The 24,216-nt window shown below is 39.3% G+C and overlaps 1 protein-coding gene across 3 annotated transcripts in view; it reads right to left on the bottom strand.

The window, feature by feature from the left end:
- The window catches only part of atp8a1 (ATPase phospholipid transporting 8A1), a 100,310-nt gene extending 76,446 nt beyond the window's left edge, over positions 1-23,864 (bottom strand). For all 3 annotated transcript variants that reach the window (XM_053878448.1, XM_053878450.1, XM_053878449.1), the window contains exons 1-4: positions 23,490-23,864; positions 12,135-12,249; positions 5,167-5,266; positions 3,197-3,295 (exon numbers count right to left, since the gene is read on the bottom strand). In XM_053878448.1, coding sequence (XP_053734423.1) covers positions 3,197-3,295; positions 5,167-5,266; positions 12,135-12,249; positions 23,490-23,538 — 363 coding nt within the window. In that variant the 5' untranslated portion in view covers positions 23,539-23,864. The remainder of the gene's footprint in view (positions 1-3,196; positions 3,296-5,166; positions 5,267-12,134; positions 12,250-23,489) is intronic.
- Positions 23,865-24,216: the final 352 nt, after the last annotated feature.

Raw genomic sequence — 24,216 nt, forward strand, 5'->3', positions numbered from 1 at the left:
TGTGAATTCGACTCAGGCTATTCATTTAGATTTGACACTCATCGCAATCATAGCTACAGACAACACTTCATCGATTCCATCACCATCGCACCCCGATATTAATCATGCAAGCATTAAAATTACACCCTTTTCTCCCTAAAATATGCAGTAGAGGCAGTTGTTTTGAATGAGTGGAGCAAACATTGGTTTGTGGCTTCAGTTACAACGAGAGTCATTACTTATGTGGGATGAATTCTGCAACGCACTGTTATTTGGTGTGATGCTAGTTGACAAGCTGTCCCTTGACATAAGCAGCTGAAGATGTTTGCATGACTGTTGTGCAAACACGAGAAGGTAAAAAGTGCTGATTTGCACTTGGATGAGGATGCAGGCGTAGACACTGTTCATCCTCTTACACTCGAGAATAGTTTTAAGGCCGGCCATCGGAAGGAAACACGTCAATTTTACAAAGAATTTAGGGATTTACCTTTAGACCTTTAGAAAGCAACACTGATAGGTCAATAAGTACAAAATATTTGGTGAATAAAATGTATTCCAGGGAAAGAGAGCATGAAGACAATATCAACCTTCAGGTCAAGACAGGAATTCGAGGTTAAAGTATTTGATAGAATGAACGAAGTGCAAATAAAGAAAGCACCTACCCTAAGAGTAAGTACATGACATGTACAATAAAAAACTGAATTGAAACTAGGGGTTTGTCATTGAGCAGGTCATTCAAAGTTATCTTCAACGGGCTATAAAAGGTACAAAAGAAAGAAGAGAAAAGGAAGCAATAAGAAGGGAAGGAAGTCAGAGCACAAACCTATCTAGCAAGGGAGTCCCTCATCGACGCATCGATGTCATTAATATTTTGTGCAAGACCCTGTGTATAGTCATCCTAGTACCATAAAGGATCCAATGCTCTGTCTGTTTTAAATGTAAACCTCTCCCGTGAGCAAAACTGTCATAATCTGATCTTGCGTGCTGTGTCTTGCTATTCCGCTTGCTCCAGTCTCCAAGGCCCTGATTGATTTAAATACCTCAACAATACATCATCGAGACTAGTGAATATCCTGAGTCTCATGTTTTCAGAAGCACTGTTACAATGAGCATTTATCAAGCAGCGGGCCAAATGTCAGCTCATTTCAAGTCCAACGTAGCCTGCAGTTGGACCTGCACATTATTTGCTACTAGTTTCCATGCTATTTAATTAGTTTTTCAGTTGCCTCAACCACACTTTCTGACATTTATCATCTGTCTCAGAGAGCGCAGGAAAGATTCTGTATTTAGATGATGTGTATAACCAAGGTGCAGTGGAGGGGAAGGAGAGATGTGCCGGGTCAAGCCCCTGAAGACTTCCGATTAAGAGAGAATAAAAGAAATGCGTGAAAGAAAAAGAGGTCAAGCATCAGCATTGGCAACGTCATTAACCTTTTTGCAAGAGTGGAGCCCAGGGGCAGTGATTGAGAGGTTGTCTTCATATCACACTCTCTACATCTGTTTACCCTCCAAAGAGTTCATAATCACAGATTATATTAAGTGTTATTGCTCATCATAGAGACTAAAATCAATTGAAATGAATTTGAAAAAAGACCTTTTTGGGAACAACATTGGGTAAAACTGAGCTAATACAGCATGGGGAAACTTGCACAGTTAAGATAAGATCAGGACCCAGGGACATTCGTGATCTCTAAACAGATTCAGCAACAATTCATAAGGTCAGCATTTTCCTCTGTAACTCTTCCACCAAATATACTGTCAAAGACTATATAAAATGTATATTTGATAACTTTTCAGACTGGGTTCCATTGTCATGCACCGTTTCTCTGGCTCAAAGCAAAAATCACATTGCAGTTGTGGAGACCTACACTCTAAGATGTATGCAGCAGTGAGTGTCCTTAGTGCATGATTCATGAAGTTAGTGGGTCGTTGTGGCCCTGTCAGGTCAGCTTGTGAGATGTGGAGCACTACAGAGAACAGACATTTGTGCAGGTGACCTTCAGCAACAAAGACAGAGTCATCAACAGTCTGGTCCTATGTTTTTCACAACAAGCCAAGAGAGAAAAAGAAGTGCTGCGCTGGTCCCTTCAGCACCACTGAGACCATAATAGTATAGAGTAACTGTCCACAGGGAGCTGCAGAAAGGATCGCATTGCAGGGTCACTGCAATGAAGTCCAATGCAACACTCCATCGCTAAGTGTGGCAAAGATTTGAGCTGATTAGATTTGGGTTCTCAGTGCAAACCACATAGAGAAAAATTAAAAGGCATCCCCCATAACACTCGGCTGTCATGTGATCATCATTGTGTTCACTACACCAGGGAACTCCGATCTTGGAGGGTATGATGCGTCACACACTTCTATCTAAATAGATAGATCGAGCCAGTTAGACCAGAAAACGCCTGCAAACATTCTGAAAGTCATAACTTCACAGAGCTGTATACAATATTAATGAAAGAAGTGAGTCAGTTCATCATGTAGGGCAGCAGCCATCGATTATTCCAGCTATTTTTAGCTTCTCCAAGAAGTGCACGGCTGCTTCTTGACTAGAGCAGCCAGTCTATTTGAGCAGGGAAAAGAGAGTGAAACTTTGTTGAAAACCTCATTTCTAGTTCAATTTGATTTTAGTCAGATGATGGCTTTGTGTGCATCCACCTGTCTGGCACCTGCTGGGTCACTGATATTTATAAGATAAAGTATAGTATACAACACATATCACAGAACAACACCGGTTCAAGTCCATAAATCCATTTTCATAATTTCAGAAAACACCTTTGAGATTTACAAAATATTTTCAGTTAACCCTTGTTAAGCCTTTTTATTAAGCTTTTAAGGGCATTCATCTTTTCCTTTTCATCAATTAAAAAGTAGAGAACCCCAAAACGGAGTGACGTCATGACGTTGACATTACACATCACGTAGAGCAGGAGTTTTTACACTTAAAACATACGTCAGAAAAGTTGGAATAATATAATAACTTTTTTTAGACATGACATTGCAACATTGTCTACATCAAACTTGCATAGTTAAATAGTGATATTATAGTTATAGTTACAAAATAAACACACACATCTTTGAGTTATTATTATTATTATTTCAGCTTAAAGCTATAATAGTTTGCGGGTCAATTTACAGCATTAAACATGGTTAATTATTTGCCTCCATATTCTTCAGCAATGAAAGGCAAATGTGGGGCAAATGAAGGGCAAAGTCTCACCAGATCCTCAATGATCTCCTTTACAGCTGCAACAACGAGGATGAAGAGGAGCGGCACCAGTGTTGTCCAGCGCCCGGTCGGAGAAACATCTGGAATTTGCTGTAGAAAACAACAGAAGCGAGAATATTGGAAGTTCTGCCAAGGCTGATTTAGTTTTCGATTGCAACCCATTAAAATAGATTTTAAAAAATAAACAATAAATTGAACAACTTATGTGTTCACTGTCATATAAGGCCTCAAAAACTAAATAAAAATGTTGCAATCTTCCATGCGATTTCTGAATGGTCTAAGGTCAGAATCCTTGGTATGTGCTGTTACAGTGACTGTATTTTTCATTAAAATTTTTAATTTTCAATTAAATTAAAAATTATTACCTTTAACAGTTGGTCAAAGAGCTTGGAAATGGCCAACAAATGAAATATTTATTGCACTAGAATAATGACAACTATGTCTACATATGTCATCCTGCAGCAAGCAGCCTGTCAAGTTGTGGCTTTACCCCCTTTTGTGTATATAGAGCATACTTTTAGACGTGGCCATTGATTGACTTGTTGGTGTCAGCAGTGTCAAAGGGCAGACATTGATTGACAGGTCTTTGGAACAGAGTTCAGAGACAGAATCTGGAAACTGTCTCAGCATTTGACTGCATGATTTATGGGAAGCACATGCAGTATGCAGTTTAATGAAATACATAATTCACTATTTGTTATCAAATACTATTAAGCACTTCTGAAAAGAGACACTAGATAGTCACGGAAACACATCGCTCAAATGACACTTGAATGAAATGGATCTCTCCCCTCACATCTGCATAGATGTTTTATTCAAGGTTGCAACATCGACAGGAGAGGTAATGAAGATTCACTGGCTGCTTTTCAAAGCAACAACTTCAAGGTGACTAGATAGAGCCGTTTCTCTTTTCTCTGAGCTCTCGTTAATGATGCCTACTCGGCTTCCCTGAATGATAAGTGAAGAAGAAAAGAGTCAGAATCCTGTGAAATCTTCCTTTTCTCACCATTTTAATCCTTAAGCACCTGAGATGATAATTTAGTGTCTTGGATTCCGTAGCAATGATTGGTGGTTTCTATTCCCTTTAAGAAAATGGATTAGAGTTGACCAGTCCAGTGAGGATGAAGACTGCTTTTCTAGTCATGATCTGGTGGTAGGAGGTAGTTTTTTAAAATCTATTTATTCACCATGCATCACAACACAAGATTAGCTTAAGATGCTAGTGGTATTTTTTGTTTCTTTGTTTTGTTTTCCAATCTACTAATTTGTACTTTCTGGAACATGAATACATAAATTAGACGGCAGCACTGTTAAAGTAAAGTACAGTTGACTGGGCTGTACTGAACAAATATTTTGGATAAATAATCCAGATCTGATTCCAAAAATGTTTATTCCAGAGACAATTCTTGATGATTAATCAGTCAATTCAAAAACAGTGAAATATATAAATAAAAGCCTTTCCCCAAACAAATACTTTGATAGTCTAATATGAGTTTCAGTGAGCCAACACTGCACACTGTAATAATGTTAATGTCGCATTACATCAGATTGCTTGTTGTTTACTTAATAACCAGCACCAGAACAGAGCCCGCCCACTGAACATAATAACTTTCCTAGGCGAATGATATGATGAATAGTTTGTTGCCTGCAAGCAAAACATTTCAACAGAAGCACACATGGTATTACATGTATTATTCATTAGCAGGATATTAATACATACTGCATGTGTTTATATGGCAGAGCCAGAGGTATATGAAATTACATCTGTGACCTCCAGAAATGGGGTTTAGGTCAATAGTTAACAGACTTTAAGTCATAACAAATGACTGAATACAAAAATATTGGAAATAAAGGAAATGATTTGGTAGTGTACACTTCACGTTTGACTTCAAATCTATATCAATGGAACACGCCATTCACAGTGACACGAAGGGGCAGAATGACATATGATCACATCTTACCTGCAGTAGTGCAATGAAGAGAAAGAAAGCATTGGCTGCCCTCCTGAACTGTGAGTAGAGGAACCGTGGCAGGAAGGTGAGTACATTATATTTGGCCGTGCTGTAACCAGGATCAAAGGATCAGGCAGCAAATTCAGCATGGGTGGAGGGGAGAGAGAAAAGCACATAGGAAGGGGGAAGAGAGACAAGGTTATTTATCGTCATCAGAACACAATTGACTGCAAAAATAGTTGACCTTGAATTAGCCATTCTTAAGCATTACCGTGTATAACGTAGAAGCATGCTTTTCCATGGCAACAATAAGTACCAATCCTGTCTATTAATGTGGAACCCGCCTTTTATGCAGCTTTTGTAAGGTCTCCACAATAAACAAGCAACAAAGATTGAAAAACTCAACCCTAATCGTTGTTTTAGAACAATTGCTCTGCAATCGAAGCCACGGCAGCACACCTGCTGGATCAGACAAAAGGCAAATCATCCAGCATACTTGCTCAAAAACACAGAATGGCTTCAAACGTGGAGGAAAAAAGTATGACACCACATCTTTGATTTTGGTTTGGAATAGTACAGTGGCATTAATAAGAGTAACAAGTTGTGTTCGTGATGAATACACCGCTAAACACTATACATTGCATTCTTAATTGTAAAATTTGACAGCTTTTTGATCATATTTTAATACGCCTCGTGTAGTTAAGCTGTATAAAATATTAGATAAAATGTGATATGAGCTCTACTAATGACAAAAAAACAAAAGGTTTATAGGGTGAAGTGAAGCAGGAGAGTAAAAAGCTCCTGTCACTGGTGAGCTATATTGTCATTTCTGCAATGGGATGAGGGCAGGTAAGTGTTGGTGCTATAAAGCCATCAGCATCAATATCGTCGGACCGCCGGGCACTGTGATTTATCTTTTAAGCTCCCGCAGGACATTGAAAGAAGAATGTATGCAGCTTCCTACAAGCCAACACATTACATTCACATACGTGCATGCTAAAAATGAGAGGAATATCATCATGCATCATCAACTGTAACTCATTAATTACATGTTGAGAAACACTTGATAAGGAAACGGATGAAATGGTTCCGTTGATTCTAGAAACCAGAGGGGCACAACAGTTCAAGCTAAATTAACCAAAGGAAAGGTGTAAATCCATATCAGTCCAATCATACAGCAGGTTTCATCATGTTTGAAAAGCTTTTCCACTCCCTATGACTGATGTTAGCCTGGTACAGTGGAGCTGTCTGAGACTGCATTGTTTTGACAGCCGAAAAGTCTAATATCCGCCTCATAAAGGAGGCTGATAAAGAGCCTTGTCAAAACCAGGGTCAAGAAAGGAGCAGAGACACTGAGCTCAGTCTCCTTTGGCAAAGATTTCCAGCAGGAAAACACCACCAGCAGTAGAACAGAATGATTGGTTGGCATCTACACTGCCATACTTGTCTGGACATCTGGGTTAAAATGACAAAACATCATCCAAAATGTAGAAAACATCAGGCAAATTTAAGAAGTAGCAATGTCCTTAGCTCTGGTTTGGAGCAAGTATACTTCATGTCATGAAAATATCCCTCATTTCCTTTTGGTACAAAAGACCGGAACCTTTGTGTTTGAACCGATTAAACTTCAACATCCATGTATTGTATATTTCTTAAGAGGCACATTGGAAAAAGCATGCCTCCAAAACCAGAAAAAGATCAAGTTAGCAGTGTTTGCATTCCATATTGAACACACTGACTTGCTTTATATATCACACTAAAGAGTATCTTTTATTATCCATGGGATAAAAATACAAATACAGGCTTTACATTCTTAAAATTCCATTTAAGAATCTTGATGTGTGATGTTGCAAAGTATAGGGACTGGAAAAATATGATGAAGTAGAGCCTCAACTTTCAGTTGTTGTCTTGTGCACGTAACGAGCATTATCCTGGGCAACATGAGACGAATTGACAATATGTTTTAACTATGTTTAATGAGAAAGGCATTCTGGGTAAAACAGCAACTTGAGGAATGACCCTTTATCAAAAGTTCTTGGAACCTGCTTTTATCTAAAAATGAAAAGATGGAAGGAAAAAGGGAAATGAAAACATAGATATGTCAAATCTAAATTCCACCCCTTTCATTTCCACATAGTCTCCTCCTTCACCTGACACGAGTCACATGGGACAACACTACCGGGCATGCTGCGTCTAATTTCCAGTTACTCCTCAGCTGTTCAATGAAAGGGCAATAAAACGGTCATCAAACTCTCCTTTTAAGGGATAGCTATCCATCTAATATTTTCTTTATCACACAAGTCCCCTCATTAAGACCATGTTTTAAGTCGTACTCCTCTCGAAATAAACTCATTCAACAAGTACAGTCTGCTTATTCAAACTCAATCACATAAGGGGCCAAAATGTGAAACGCAGTCCAAGTCCTACTCATACTTAATGAATAGACTTCAATGGCGCTCCTTAACAGGAAATAAGACTTGATATGTTTATTTCTTGCAGGTTAACTTTTAAAGCATCTGTGATTGGGGTCAAAAATTGTGCACCTTAACCACCAACCTCAATGTAGAGGGAATCTCTGGTTTTATCCTCAAAGCTAATAAATATACGTGTTTTGCCATCCTTTACTGAATCCCCTTGCATTTGCTGACATTTTTTTTAGTATACTTCCAGATTCATACTTGAATTCAATACTTGAATTGTGATGCGTAATCAGTCTACTTCTTAGGTCACAATTTCAGATAGTGGAGGAAGTCTAGTTGGTGATGGACCACTGAATTAAAATCATTTGGCCAACTATATATATAAAAAGCTCTCATGGGTCTCAAGAAATGACTTTCCATGGCCGAGTTGCCCCCGTGGCCTTCAGTTTGACACGCATGGTACACAACATGGTAACAAAATAACTTTGGTCATAATGATGTTTTCAGTTTGAGATAGGTCAGTGCAACTTCACAATTTGAAATCTGACAAGGAACTGTCACTGTCTTGGTTTGACTGGCATTGTGTTGCTTTAACTTGGATAAATCAAGAAATATCAGTTCATTCATCTCCAGGTTTTTCAGTTTTCTTCTTATCTTATGTTAAAACAAAGATAGATATCTAAACAATTCAAAGATGCATCACCGAGGTGGACATGGTGGTTTTTAGCGTATCTTCATCGAAAAATCCCAAAAGAAACAACATAATGACGGAACTCACGGAACTTAAGTCATGCATTCGGCTGGACAAATGAAAAGACAGACCAGGTGAGGACTGCTGCAGACCAGAGAAAGAGTATCTGCATTTATTTTCACCAATTGAATTAATGTCAAAACTCCCCTGTCTGCTTCCTTGTTTCTCTGTCGGACCACTTCAACATTGCCTGCCTTGAGTCACATGTTTTTTTTCATTATTTTATTAACCTGCCACAGTTTGAGAAAACCCTAGAGGAAACCCGGAAACACGTCTATTTATGACATCATGCAGTCTCAACATGAATGCCACTACTGCTCCCCAGCTCAATCAAAAACATTATCTATGACCGTTTTCTTAAAATCCCGTCCAAAGAAACAAGAGCGGGCCATAGAAAACAGGGGGAAAAAAAACAAGCGATGAGAAAAATGATGATGACAGCAGATTATGTTGACTAAATGTCTGGGTCATGACACGGCAGTAAGCCTACTAAGAAAGAAATCGCTGCTGGCTAGAAAAATAATCAAATGTCACAACAAATGAAAACTGCTGTGGGACAGAAAAAAATGTTATGTCTCTTTGAGGTAAAGAGATAGCTCTAAGAGCTTCTCAAAAATAAACAAATCATTTTTGAAAAATCCTTCCCAACACTTACAGAAACACACTGGAGGCTACATTTCAAAACTAAATTAATTAAAAATAATAATTGTGTCAGTAAATAATGTCTTTTCCTGATATACTACATTGCATAAGACTGTCAGAAGTATATTCATAATATAAAGATGAACACATCAGAGTATCACTTTAATTACCTTTGGAAATTTATAGGAACAATATTTGAAATAAGACAGGCCTATTGATCTTCATCATGACTCAGTGTGTTTTTTTTCCTAGTCTCATGGCAGTTAATAAATTCAATGATATTTTATTTCTTGCTTTATTTGTTGTGTTTTTAATTTATCTTATATAGTCCGAATGTTTCCTTAGTTCAATACTGTCAAAGAAGTATTCTATAATCTATAATAAATTATTAGTACATTCATAAGAGATCACAATTAATTTTTGCAGCTTTAGAGAACAAGTTGTGAATGTTTATAATAGTTTACGCTAATTTATGACAAGGTTCAGAAATTAAGTTGTGCATTTGACTTAATCTGGTTATGAAGGCTCAAAAACCGTTAACAATAACCCTAGTCTACCTCCAGCCCTTAACCTAACCACGCAGCATAAAAAAATTGCACCTTACAGCATTTTATAAACCTTGTTTTAAGTCATCATACATAATTAGAAACATTCATAACATCTCCTATGGAGCTTTATAATTCATCATTTATGAGAACTTGGAAAAAAAATGTGTAAGACTTTATGAATCACTTCCTGTTTTTTTCATTATCAACGATGCATGCACTGAACAGACTAAGCAGATGCTAAAAACATCCGGGAAATCTTTTTTAATAATCTAGACTAGGTCAATCAAACAACCTGGAGGGATGAAACAGCAGCAGGAGAGGGAAATGTTCCCTCCAACTTCAAGGCAACATCTGGAAACATCTGGATGTACTGCAACATCCAGCCGAGACGCATGTGTATTTGTTTAATGAGGTTTCACTCGTAACAGCAGTGAAACCCATTTGGCCTTAATTCTTTAAACATAAAGAAGACAATAGTCCGTGTTGCCCTATACGTACACTTGCATGCACTGGACGTACAGGGCACATTTTAACCTGTTCAGGTGACATATCACCAACGCACAGAAGATTTGAATTTAAATATACTATAAACAAAACACTGACTGGTTTGTAACAAATCACTTTCTGGTTGAGGGTTTAAACAACCGTATCAGTATATTAAAGACTCCATCATCTCACATTCAGCATTCTTTTTCCACCTGTACACAGGGGCCAATGTGGGTGGTTTACGATTTTGTTCCTCAGCGTCAAAACAGAAAGTAATGTGACAGAGCATTCTACACTGATTAATTCGAGCAAGGCATCAGGAAAGCCCAGCAGAAGGTTTAGAAGAGAGCACAACAAAATATTCTCATACAGCTCATGTATCATGACCTTAACCACCTGACAGCTGTGTCACCGATATATGACTCACTATGTGGCCAACATTTCAAAATACACACATACAAATGCAAATAAATAAAGCTTGAATTTGTGTCTTTGTTTACTGTTCATGCTTCTGCAGATAGAGAGTTCCAGCATGCTAATGATGGACAGGAGACAGAGCTGACGTGTGATTGTTTTCTATGGAATATTACTTATGATACATATTACAGTACCGGCTCCGATCGCCCAAACTGCTAACTATGGAGTGCAAAAAACTGACAAATAATTAGTTAAACTAGTTTTGGCTCCTACATGACCAACATTTTCTAATATTCTCTGGGGTGATATTTTGAGGGAAGCAACTGCGTTGAATGTGAAATACTAGATGGGCTTCTGGGTGAATACCTCTTTTAGATATAATGTGCCACACCTGGGAAGCAACAAAGAAAAAAGAAGTTCCTGCTTCCCCAAAAAAATTAAGCGGCTCAAACAGGTGAATTTTAGAAAACTATTTAAAACTATTGTTTCATTTTGGTACTGGAATCATCAGTTGTTCTGCCGAAGCTTGAATTCATTCAGATACTTAACCTGACTGTCACAACTCTGTAAACACTCCCCTGATCCTGTTTTTCCATAGGCGTAAAAAACACAATAGGCAGAAGCTGACCGACCAGTCAGACGAGTTTCAGATCAGATAATCCGAGTACGATTGCTTGTAAGTGAACACGCAGGATGACGAGCATGAATAAACAGTTTTATTTGCCTGCTCTTAATGTTAGCATTGTCTCGTTATTTATTTATCTGAAAGGCAACATATGCATTAGATGGATCTCAAACAAAGTACAGAGGACACTTCTGTTTACCAGAGACTGTCCTGTCATCGTGTAAATTATGAATAACCTTTACATGGTAGGCAGGTCTGCCAACATCGCAGTCAGCTGCACAAACACAAGCCTCCACAATAGTAAGACTTGGCAGATGATACCAACATCTAAAATTACACACCAAGATTATGTAAGATAGGAAACTACTTTATGATTAGAGAGAGGAAAACTCTGAAGATAATGTCAACACATCGACATATATTTAAAAAAATATATATCAATACACACCTAAAAAATAAAGCAAGACATTCATGAAATCTTGGATGATTCAATGGATTTAGGTGGGTAGACAATACTACATTTAAGTACCTTTTACCTCACATTAAGCCATTCAAAAATCGTTTACCATTCTGAAAGAACGTTGCATAAAGCGGCAGCAAAAATAATCAACTGATTTCAAGAAAGAAGCCTAACTTTGTCAATTAATCACTTTAGTTTTTCAAGTTGCAGCGCTGCTGTTCCTAAAAAAATGAACCATCCTCTCAACTTGCACCTCAACAGGGCAAAGCAATGCAGCAAGGCAGTGTGTCGGATGGATTCAGGGGGCCATTGTCTACAACAAAAACCCCTTCACTGACTTTAATCACTTTTTATTAAAGTATGAGTCAATTAAAGACCATTAAACAATGTAATAACATTGATGAGCAGCATTTGTCTTCATCAATGGCTTTGGTCTAAGTCAATGTTACCTAAGTTGACTCATGAAATTCAGCACTTTCTTGCTTCAATGCTTAACAGTGCAGTAAAGAAGGTGAGAATTAAGTCCTATCAGAGAGTTATTTCCTTTTAAACACACAACTATTGACGGTCTTAACACACATTTTGTTGTTCCTGAAATGGAACCAGGTTATTCACTCTCAAACCTTACCTGACTCGATTGCTGCAAAACTTCGTGAACTGTGGCTGATTGAGGTATATCAATCTGGCATCTTCTTGGTCAGCGAGCGATGTCTTTTCTGATGTGTCCTCTGTCTTTTCATAGCCTAAAGAAAGAGAATTTACAAATGAAATACAGCTAGATGTGAATAATAATACACATCTAGAAGATAAATAACTCAGATCAAACAAGACAAATGCAAAGTTGTCCAGTATGAACATTCAGTATAGGCATGTTGCAACCAACTGCTAGATTACTGCCACTACAATATCTGTTATTTATACTTTCACACTCTATACTGCACTTTTTCTATATATAAGTGCATCAAAAATGTTACGCATCTGTTCATACCAACTGTTCCAATTTCAGTAAAACACTTGGAGTACAGATTGTGCTGAACTCAAAAATGGTATTGACACGTGACTGTATCTATGGGAATATTAGGCCAATATTGAAAGTAGAAGTAGAGTTCCATAGCATATTTCACAGCCATTCGGACACGGATCAGTGGTTAGTTGTTTAGTTTCTAAACATAATCAGAGCACAGGATTTTCTGGGAACAGCGACATCCTGCTGGTGAGCCTGCATGAATTCTATTTCAGAATAAGCAACAGGAGGTCCGTGCAGGATAACAAGAGAATTTTCTATGTCATTGTGCCAATATTGTATGTGGGGTGTTGGGAGCATTGATACACAAGTTACGAAATTCGCTCTTTAGTCTGGTCACAACATTAACAAAGAAAATGTTGCATAAACACATGTGAACTGTTCAAATTGATTAGACTATTTTGTTCACTTCTCCAGCAAGGGAATGACCTCCTCCCACCAAGTTCAATAAAGTGGGAGGCTGCAATGGCTAAGTCAACGCATGAATTCTTTCAAGAAACAATTATTTGCTTTTATGATGTGCATTCACTGTCAGTGGAATTTGAACTGTAGCATATACGTGCTGTGCTGATTGAAGTTTGTTTGAGAAGATGTCATCAGCAGAAAGTAAAAGAGCCACAGCTGCTAAGATGTTAAAGTGCTAGCCATGTTTCCCTTCCAGAATGAGTGGGGATAGTGCATGAATGATTAATAACGATAAGACGTTTCCTCTGTTGAGGTCTTTGATGACACAGATGCGGTGGAAGGTTCAATTGATCATAAAAAGGAGGCAGAGTTCAACCGGAGACTTAGGAAAAAGAAGAAAGGTAAGCTGTGACGCAACACTCGCAATAGCATACTCTGGCGATAACAGATTAAAGAGATGTTTGAATCAAAACATATCACAGATTTAACAATTATTCAACTCAAATCAACACAGCTGGGGAATACAAAAAAATGAAGTCCAATTTCAATGAAAAAAAAATGTGACATATTCATACATAACTAAAATCCATGGAAGCAGGAAATTAAGATCAAAGTCATCTGTTTATTACTTCATATCTGACCCAGACAATATTCTGGAACCTGAGCTCAGTGACAATTGTTGCTTAAATGGAGGTCATTTTACCACCCTGACGTATCAAAGGTACACTGGGAATACTGCCCTTTTATAACCTCACAGTCAACCCTATTCACAAACTCTCATATTGCAAGCATGTTTTTCCAGTGAGTGCCGAGTTGACCCCGGGAGTAGTGGTGGTGTAAGGTAAGCAGGGCTTGGATTCCACAACTACAGATTTAATCTTCAAGTTTAAAATAGGCAGTGGTATCTTTCCATGACAAGGAACAGGAGAAGAGATGTTACTTGTCTGAACTAGTACCTATATGTTTTTTTGTAACAACAACCGAAGTTACATAAACTCTCAAATATTGAGTGTCTGAATAAAGTAAATTATTTAAGGCTGATCACACGACGTCTCTTCCCCCCCATCATCTTCCTGCAGTGGATCCCCTTGACGTGTGCTTCAGGGCTAAAAATAGCCACCCACCCCTGTAGTTGTTTGGTCACCGGGGGAAACATGGCTTGGCTATCCCCACACAGTTATGCAAGCGCCCACCCAGACGTCAGATCAGCATGGGTGGTTTATTGGATTAGCGTGGAGGCAGAAGTGTATGTGTGGATCCAGGCAGCAACAGGAGCTTAAAGAGATATGCCTTCCGCTTCTGATAGGAAACCTTTTAACTGTGATGCCCTGGATTAGCACATGTATCGTGACAAAAGGAAATGCCGAGCAATATTAGCTATATGCATCCAGCATTGTGACAGCATTCTGAACAGCATACGGTGGGACGCAGCTTTCTTTAGCGGTCAATATTTTTGTTACAATGATGTTTGGGAAAATCTTGATGACATTGTACCAGTGAGGCAACATTTACTGGAACATACAAAATATGCAAACAGGAACTGAACAAGGCCATAAATGAACTTCCTTCCACTTTTAAGAAGGACACTGTGTGTCATCTCAGTGGTGCAGGTTTTTGTTCGACTGACCAACTGATAACAACAGAGTTCAGTGATCATGTTTTGCACTTAGAAATGGTTACATATATGAAGGTTGCTTAGAGCAAACTAATATTTACAGCACAAAAAAGCTGAACGTCAACACGCACACAAGATCAAAACACAAAGAAAGATAAATAGGTCAGGCCAACAAAACACTACCATGTTCTCAGATTGGCCCAGTTTAAATCAGAAAGTCAATCAATAAACAACATAGTGACTATACGGACATGGTCATTTTTATGTTGCTCAAATATCCAGACTTCTATATAACGCTACAGAGGTCAGGACATTAAGGACATTGATCATACCATCAATATATACACACAGAACCTGAAGCGGTTTTCGTTTGTAATTCATATTTACATTGTATAGTGTGTTCGATGGCAAAAAGCAAATTAAAAGGTTGGGTAGAAACATCACAAATTCACATGTTAAAATTCAACAAGCATAAGTAACATTGTTATTTTTTCATTTAACAGAGTACCAGTATTATGTCATTACGGAGCACAGTTCACCCAAAATCCAGAGGTGGCTCTAGCTCCACGCCAACTCATCAAAAAGAGACAATAAAAAGCCAAATGAAATATAAATTCATATGCTTTTGAGCATTTAATAAGTCACTAGACTGTCATAAAGGAGAAACTCTCTTTTTGTTCAGCCTCCTTTTTCTTTCCTGCTTAATTCAAAGGACATTCATTATGTTAAATCTTCTTGTTATATAAATCCCTATTTTATTTACTAAAACTGAGTCTCCACTCTGACAGGGGAGAGAAGAGGATGCCAGCACCAGCGTCTCCAGCATAAGGCCTGTGTCAAAGAGCAAGCAGGAGCAGTGGCGGTGATTGATGTTGTGTGTCTTGTGTTCTGAATGAGTCCTCGTAGCAGGAGCGCATGTGTTTGGTCGGCCCAGGTGCTGCAATGCACCAGTTGCTGCAGATTCTGCTGTTACTTTTTCATACAGTACTTAGCTCTGAGGCAGCTTGAGCAATTCAGTCATCTGTTTTTGATGGCACACGATTACAACTCCAGCTAAGAGGTAAAAGTGAGCCTATAAAGTGATTATAGGAACGGTTTCCATGACTTAAGACCTTGCTGATCTCTCACGACGACTATTCTGGAACAACACATCCAATTAACGTCTGCATTTTAGGAACACTTCAATTGGATTGCGTAAACAGTTGTCGAGCTGGAGTAAATACTGCATGAGCCAGGCTTGAAGAGCTTCCAGTACTATGGAGCGGCTCAACACACGGGACTCGTGACTTTACCAAAACAACTGTAGGGTTATAATAACGGCTGCAAGTCACTCGGAAATATAATATTCGTGTGTGACATACAGCGCCTCAGACATTCACAAGGCAGACAGAGCCCTCACTAAAATAGCCTTTCGTCAGCTGCCTGGAGAGGAGGCATTTACTGTACAAGATCCTGCTCCCGGTGCAACCACTTTGTTTTCAACATGCTGTGTCGATAATGAAAAGTCAGAAGGAGCCAAGAGTTGATCCTAATGTCAACCCTAATATCATTTCAAAATGAACATCAAGTCTAAACTTAAAAGCATGCATTGTAGTTGTAATTTTAAACCCTATATAATTTCATATATCAAGTACCAATGGAGTAGAAATTTGATTCAGATCTATTTAGACAGTCTTGATGCATTCTGATTGTTAGCATAGGGTTAGAGTTAGAAAACAGATCAGACAAGTTTTTCATGATATCTTGCAGCTACAAAATGAAATGAGAGAGGACCAATGCTACCAAGTCTCATAATGAGCTTGGATGTGGGCCAATGATGGATTATTGCTTCATACTGGCAGACGAGTCGTTCTAAGGAGGAGCTCTTGTTGAATGGGAGAAACTGGGCGAAGCTCGGTTTAACAAAGAAAGGACGACTAGCTCCTCTTCTTAGGGCTCTTTTCTCTGACACAGCCATCTCAATGAAACAAGGGCCATTACAAAGAATAATAATAAAAATAAAACATCAGTGGATCACTTTGAAACATGAATAAGTTAACTGAAAAATCTGATTTTAAAATAGACACTGCACTCCCTAATATATAAATAGCAACATATAAAATGCAAACCCATCTCACAAATGCACTTCCCAGAGATTTACGATATCTTTGCTCATAATGTACAACACGGGGTCATGCCAAAGTGATGGCGATGGAAAATTATTGCTGCCATCGAGTGTCATCAGTGAAAGATTAAAAGCACCCACTTGGCGTGATGACGTCAGCTATAACCTAGAACATATTCTCTTCACCAGCATAAGGCTTGTCAATCCAATTTAATCTGGAGTCCTGCAGAAAAAATGTATTTAAATCACTTTATAGTTTCATAATGGCTGCAGTGGCTCTGTAACATTGCAGTTAAAACATGAATGCTTCTTTTTTATATTGTAATTTAAGACATGACCAACGTCCATACAAACCTATACATGTTTGAGTCAAAAAAGCTTTTTGTGGGTGCAAAAATAAATAAAAGTATTTTAAATAAGGCTGGTGTCAGTTGAGTACCTCCGTGACTACAACGCTTTACGCAACAAGGGCCTTTAAGTCAATTTCAGTAAGAGGCAAATTAAAAAGCTCTCTAAAACCAGAATTCAATCTGATGGTTGCAGATGCAAACGGGCACTCATGAGCCTGTGAGAGTTGCAGGCTGGTCAATAAAGAGAAGATGAGGAGACACGTGATCTGGACAGAAACTCAGCCCCCACTTGATGCATTCAATAATACCCGGGGTGGGACGGTGGAGTGGGATGGTGTGGGACAGCTTGAGGGTATTGACATTGATCCAACAAGAACAAATGATCTGCAGCTAAATCACAGTCATGGCTTTCTCTCAGGCCAAACAACATAAAACATTTGAGAGAAGACAAAAGAAGATGAATGGGAAGTGTTTTGAGATATGAAGTGCCTATTGAAAAAAGTGACACGCTACAAAAAAAAGCTGCAGCCACTTTCAAGTATTGTGTAACCAGTTAAAGGGACTCTGTAAAATCACACTCCATGAGGACAAAAAAGGGATCGCTGTTCCTATTAGGTAACAAACTATAGTACAGTATATATAGTTTAGAGCTAGTTAAATATCTTTTGGGGCTCCTGTTTTAGATCTTGTTATTTCAGCTGTGTGTGACAGAGTGAGAATTATGGTCAGGAAAATGGCTTTTTTCACAGCTCTGATCAACTGACTGTGCCAAGAATGAAGTGTACCAGAAAACTGAAGTAGTTTTCAGGTAGTGAAAGACAACAAAAAGTGAACTGATATCAAATGTAGCCACCATTAACACAGCCAACACAGATGCATTTAAACCATTGGACACTTTCACACAGAAGATGGGGTATTCACACACCTAAAAACATTGCCCACAAAGTGTCACTGTAGTGGAACGTACAGCAAGTAAGAGCTGTTTTTTTCCGTTGAAGTGACGCATATAAATCTGTGTCTAGACTGAGGAAAATGGGGAAGAAAGCTTTATCTGTTATAAATGTCAGCAATGTGAATTGCTAAATCCCCATCACTATTTAAAGCCTTGATAAAGCACTGCATCCAACACATCAGTATTGGTTTTGAGACCGGTCTCAAGACCACTTTTTAGGACCTTTGTCTTGTCTCTGTCTTTAATGCTTTTTACACGGCCTTGTCTCAATTTTAGACTGAGCAGACTCCGGATTTCTATACAAGACCAGTCGAGACCCACTAAGAAAACTGCCATAATTGGTAAGCACAATTGGTAAAAGAAGGATTCTGGCTGTTCAGTTTTGTAGTGTTTTTTTAGATCTTTGTCAAGACTCTCAAACTGATCCACAAGAGAGCCACAGTTGGTGTTGGTTTTTGTTGCTAATCAGGGGGATACCCAAACACCAATAAGATGTCTGAAAACTGCGAATTGACAGGCTGGTGCTGCTTGTTTCAGCTGACACCTGACTGGTTAACCAATGTGTGCTTGTTTCATTGGAACAAAAACCTGCACCAACTGCTCATTTGTGGACCAGTTTCCTTATATATACAAGTAACATACGTTGGTATGGTCTTAACTACAACATTACACCATGCAGCCGGTCACAGAGGATCAAATCTCACACTACAAGCTGGGTTCAAAACTTGACAGCCATGATGATGTCTTCCACATGTTCTAAATTTGTGAATTAACGAAAGACCTGATGAATTCCACAGTTAGAATTTAAGCAACAACATCCATAGACTCGCATATCGCATCACAACACCACAAGCAGCGCTCACATCAACAACAGGCTAGCAGCAGAATTAATCTCTGTGCTCTCAGCTCTCAGCGTCTGGCTTCCGATGGGCTGATCGGCACGGTCAAGGGACAGCACGGGCAGCTGGAGCTAAATGTGACATCACAGGACCAGCCTGCCTCAGATTAACAAGAGATCTGAGATGGCAGGAAGCTTCCCACAACTCAGTGTGTCGCCAAGTGAAGGTGGAGGTCACATGCAATCTTGATTAACAATCGAAAATTCAAATTCAAAAAAAAAATTTAAACTGCAAAGCAGAGGATTGCAATACAACATTACTACGCAAAAAAAAACACACTTTTTGCAACACATCATTCTATCAGCATTTTTTAGAAGTGGCATAAAAGGTTGTTCAAGTAGTAACAAAATCCTTTTCGTCAAAAGCTATAACACTCTCGAAAAAAATAAGCTTACTAATCAATAGTTCGGCAAGATTAAGTCAGAATCGACCTCTCAGTCGACTCACTTGAATATTAAACTTTTCACAACTAACCAGGTTTACCATCTTATTTTGGTACAAGACACAAAAAAATGTCGCTTTTTGAAGGTTTAAGCATTTTCACACCACAGCTCATCATTATCTCTGGATATTTCCGATGAATATCATTCACATTTTAATCAGATTTAACCATCCAGCAACAAATGAAAATTGGGTTGATGATTTTTTATCAAACCAATGTAGCCGCGAAAAAGTCAAAGCAAGTCCCTCACCAAAGAAAAACAAATTCATTATCATCATCATCATGTTAAAAATTGGTGGGCACTCAAACTTATACAATGTTACAATGATGTCATATTGAAGTTTAAATTCGCAAATGTGGACAAGGTCAAAAAGGAGCATGGGGTGTTGGTGTCAGACAATAAAAAGTGATACATTATGACCACATGACATTTCTCCAAGACATGAAAGTAATGATCACTATGTGCTAACGATGTTTTATTTTCCATCCATCCATCCATCCATCAGAGGCAGCAGCGCTGCAGTCTACTCGGACAAGAAGTTAAGACTGTAACACAGTCATAAAGAGCTTGTGAAGTGATGGGTCAAGGGCAGTGAGAGATTCATTTCCCCAACCATCCATGGGTGTTGCATTCCTGTGGAGTGCCGGCCGACACTTCTATATCTGACCTTGTCATCCCGCTGTGACACCACCACATTGATGATCTCTGGGCACGTGCAGGAATGCAGTATTAGATGACTCTTCATGCATGTGTTTCGTACACAAATGAGCACACGGCCAGGAACAAGCTCTGCACTAGAGGCGCTTCTATCTCCAGTGAGCTGGTTTCATGAATTATTTCAATCAGAACAGAGACTTCACCGTGAGCTTGGGGCTAAGTTGAGGAACTCTAAAAGATTCATTTACCTGGGGTATATATTTTCTGTACTACTTTACAGCAGATCATAAATAATGCTAGGTTTAGTAGTCTATAAACAGGAGTCTGGGAAGGCGAGAAATCATCTGTACTTTTGGATAATAGGGTTTATTTATGTACAAATGGAAGAATCATGTTTCGGATAGGGCTGACCACAGCGCTGTGCAAGCTATCTATTCTAAAGACATCGTGGCAATAATACGCAAAGGATGAGTGCATGCAAAATTTCATATCCAATAGCAAGGTATTTGTTTAACTCAGGCTTATCAATGGATTGTTCAACGGTCACGATGTATTCAGCAAATGATCATGGATCATTTGACACCACATCTTAGAAAGCACACCATGATGCATGGTGCTTAGTTCATGCTTATACATACATTATTTTATTACCTAAGTGGGAGCAAGCTAAGGGGTGCAACATTTTTGAAGTGTTACCATTTCATGTAGCCTGAAATACAGACACAACACACTGAGACAATGACAGAACAAAGATCAGATGGTATCAATTAAGCAATAAATCTCGACAGCAACTGAATGTAGTACACAGTAAACATCGCAAGATCACATAATGCTCGACCGCTCCAGCACTGACAGCCTGCAAGATAACAACGATACAGAACAAGCAACGCTACTTAGTAAATACACTGGAATCATTACTAACCTCCCGCTCATGAGTAGATACGCTTTAAACGCGCAGCTTATGAGTAACCGTGATTAAGGTCACTTCCTGCATGTTTAAATGTTGTTGAGGCGGAACACAAAATGAAAAAAGCAGTCCCAGGGCTGCAAAGAAAATTTGAAGACGCCCATAGGGACTGTGTATTACCTACTATGGAGGCCCGGGACGGGGAATTGAATGGAGCAATGTGTGACACATTACCAGGATTCACCTGACACATGTGATCCACTGACAAACATTTGGCATGTTAGGATCTCTCCTTACTGGACAGGCTTACCTGCTTGGCTTGATGTTTAGAGTCAATACAGAGACAGGATTTGGTCGGTGTGCAGATAAGCAAGAAGCTGAGGCAGCTAAGAGGATGTTTGCAGCCTTAACTTGAAAGGACTGTCAATCTGAGTTTCTCTCGCGACAGTTCAGACAGGTATTAAGCACCTCTTTGCCCATCATGGGATAGATGTACGATAGATCAACGGCTGACACTGCGTGCGAATGTCATATATACACATGCAAAAAATAGTACTGGATCTTGACTATTTTGTTAACGTTTGCACACATAGAGCGTTAGATGCTTCCACACAACAGCAGAGTGACAGGAAGGGGGGGTCTGATGGGCAGGCTGCCGATGGATTAGGTCGCAAGTCTGGCAGAAGGGTGCCCTCTCTAAATGGAAGCCTGCTTGGCACACTGTGGTGACTAAAATATGAAACCTGGGAGAGCAGGGAGAACTAAGCTCTTGGCTCCAATGAGAAGAAAAATGTAAATGGACAAAACAAGATCTGGAGAAAAGAACATCCCATTTAAGTCAAGGACAGCAAAGATACTAAAACAAATGCAATTGATTTCGGTGGTTAGGGTGTGAGCAGAAAGTAACAACTTCTGCATCATTTATGGGTTTTCACTGTTGTGACCGCCAGAATGACATTTGTCAACAACTTGAACAGGATCTATATAGCTGTTTAATTATTTACATTTCTCTCACTAACAGTCTTGCCTTCAAGAGCTTAAACGACGCTTAGACAAAGATGACAAGCCATGTTTTAAGCTGCAAGTAATTGTGTCAGCAATGATTGGTCCATTAGCAAGAGGCACTTTCAATTGCAAAACACCTATTTTAATAAATATTGAAGTCTGGTGCAGCAACAGCCGAGCTTTGTCTCAAGGAAGCAACAAGCAAACCTCAAGAGAGCAGGACCCATGTCCAAATAACCAGCTTAACAGGTTCAAACTAGTAGACCTCTCCATGGGCCAGAGTTAACAGCGCACTGTACTGGATGAAAACCTTTGATGAAAAAGGCTGAGAAACGATAGACTCAGTACTGATATTCTCTCCAACTCTAGATTCTACCCATTAATCCATTAAAACCACCCCATGACACCGGAACACAAGTCAGGGATCAGGTCACCAATGAGGAACATTTGTATTCTGCATATCACCTTCTGACACACTTGCCCCCAACAACTTGTATTTAAAACACATAACTGAACAGATTTTTCTGAACAGCTGACAATTCACTGAGCTTATCAGATGTGTGCACCTAAATGGTACAAAAACAAACCTAAATTTCAGTTTTGGTGGTTAAGCAGCTGTCCTACGAGCCTCAAGTTCTTCTTTTTTTTTTGCTTCATACTAGATTAACAATAAATTGTTTAGATATTTTTATCCACATTAGCACTGTATAAATTTCAGAGATGTAATTACATTATTAAACATGACCCTAATACTTACACTTTCCGGAACATATGCTACTCTCATGTTGTCATCTTAAGGAGATGACATCAAATATATTTCTGTATTTGTCATAAATATGTTTCGTACCCTTAAGACAACCTTATTAAAACCGCAACAACAATGAAACAACAACCATTGCAGGTGGCTACATATATTTGACATTTGCCATGTTATTGATCCAAGTGGATAAATAATTGCAGCTTTCCAGAGAGGTCATAGGTCAAGGCAGACTCCTTATAGAAAGCATCAGAAAAGAGAGTAATGGCACACATGGTTCAATAGCCTGCATTATGTCCTTAAACTGGTGACCACTGATGAGTTCTGCTGATGAGTATTTTTGAACGTGTCATGTGTATCAACATCCTCTTTGCATTGAGCAAGTGGCATGCAATGGAAAGTTACTAGTGCAGTTAGAAGTCATCCTCCCAGATGAAGAACAATAGTTGCATTGAGGAGGATGCGATCTGTTGTGGAAGACACTGGTAAATGTGCTGTCAATAGTGGGCACTCTTCTTCTCTGGAGCGACTGGGGTATCCCAGACAGCAGCTCTGGATGGGAATTCACAGCTCAGAGCATCCCATGTATGAGGAATCACTGGCCCTAAAACCGCCGTTTCAAGCACGGCTTCCTCCCAGCACCGATGTTTGCGATGAAATGCTGAAAAGTGCTTTCAGTTTTCGAAGCGAATAGAACTCATTTCGTCCAGTTTGTTATCGTTTTTGCCAGCTCTTGCTAGCAACTTACTGTACTTCCACAGAGCTACCGGTCGGCCTTGTTGCGGTAACAAGAAAATAGCGATGCTAAACGACATCTTTTAGCACTTTACTCATTCCCTGGAAGGTTTTGTAGCGATATGCTTACCCTCTGCCCTGGTCCGGAGGTCCGACATGGTTCTTTGGACGGGCGGCATCTCTCAACTCTGAGCAGGGCGACGGCACCTGTCAAACGGCCCCGGCTGGTTAAGTTCAGTTCCCTGTGGCTACTTCTGGACCGTCAACGGAATAAAAGAAATGGCTCGAATGGAACAGGTTTCTCTCATGTAGACTGGGACGATGTGAGTTTGACGCCAGTCGGAGGTGAAATGTATCCGGGGGTCATTTTGTAACGTGAAAAGCAGCACCTCCGGCAGGAGCTCACGACTTCACGGATCCCCCGGCATCCCGCGTCACAGCGGATTCAGACAACACACAGCGTCGTGTAGCTGGAGCACACACAGGCTTAGCATACACTGAAGTGAGGGGGACAGCAGTGCTGCACACTACGGGATGTACCACTCAACCGCAAAAGCGCAGGGGGGAGGATTAAATAATAGGTACAGGTTTTATATCAGAAACGCAAAAACTGGTTGACTTACAAAATTTCATTATGTTAACCGTGTGTACTCTTTTCAATTAAATAGTGCAACTGTTTGGTCTTGTTGATATTTGAAACAAATTACGTTTTCAGTCACCCCCCTCTGCAGTCATCAGCGTGCGCCGGTTGACGGAACAACAATAGAACAGCGGGTGGGAGTTGGCTCGATGCTACGTTTATAAACAAAAGTGAAACAAAAATCGTTCATTATAGCATTCAAACATTCACATTTGTT

The sequence above is a fragment of the Synchiropus splendidus genome, chromosome 11, assembly GCF_027744825.2.
Source record: "Synchiropus splendidus isolate RoL2022-P1 chromosome 11, RoL_Sspl_1.0, whole genome shotgun sequence".
NCBI lineage: Eukaryota > Metazoa > Chordata > Actinopteri > Syngnathiformes > Callionymidae > Synchiropus > Synchiropus splendidus.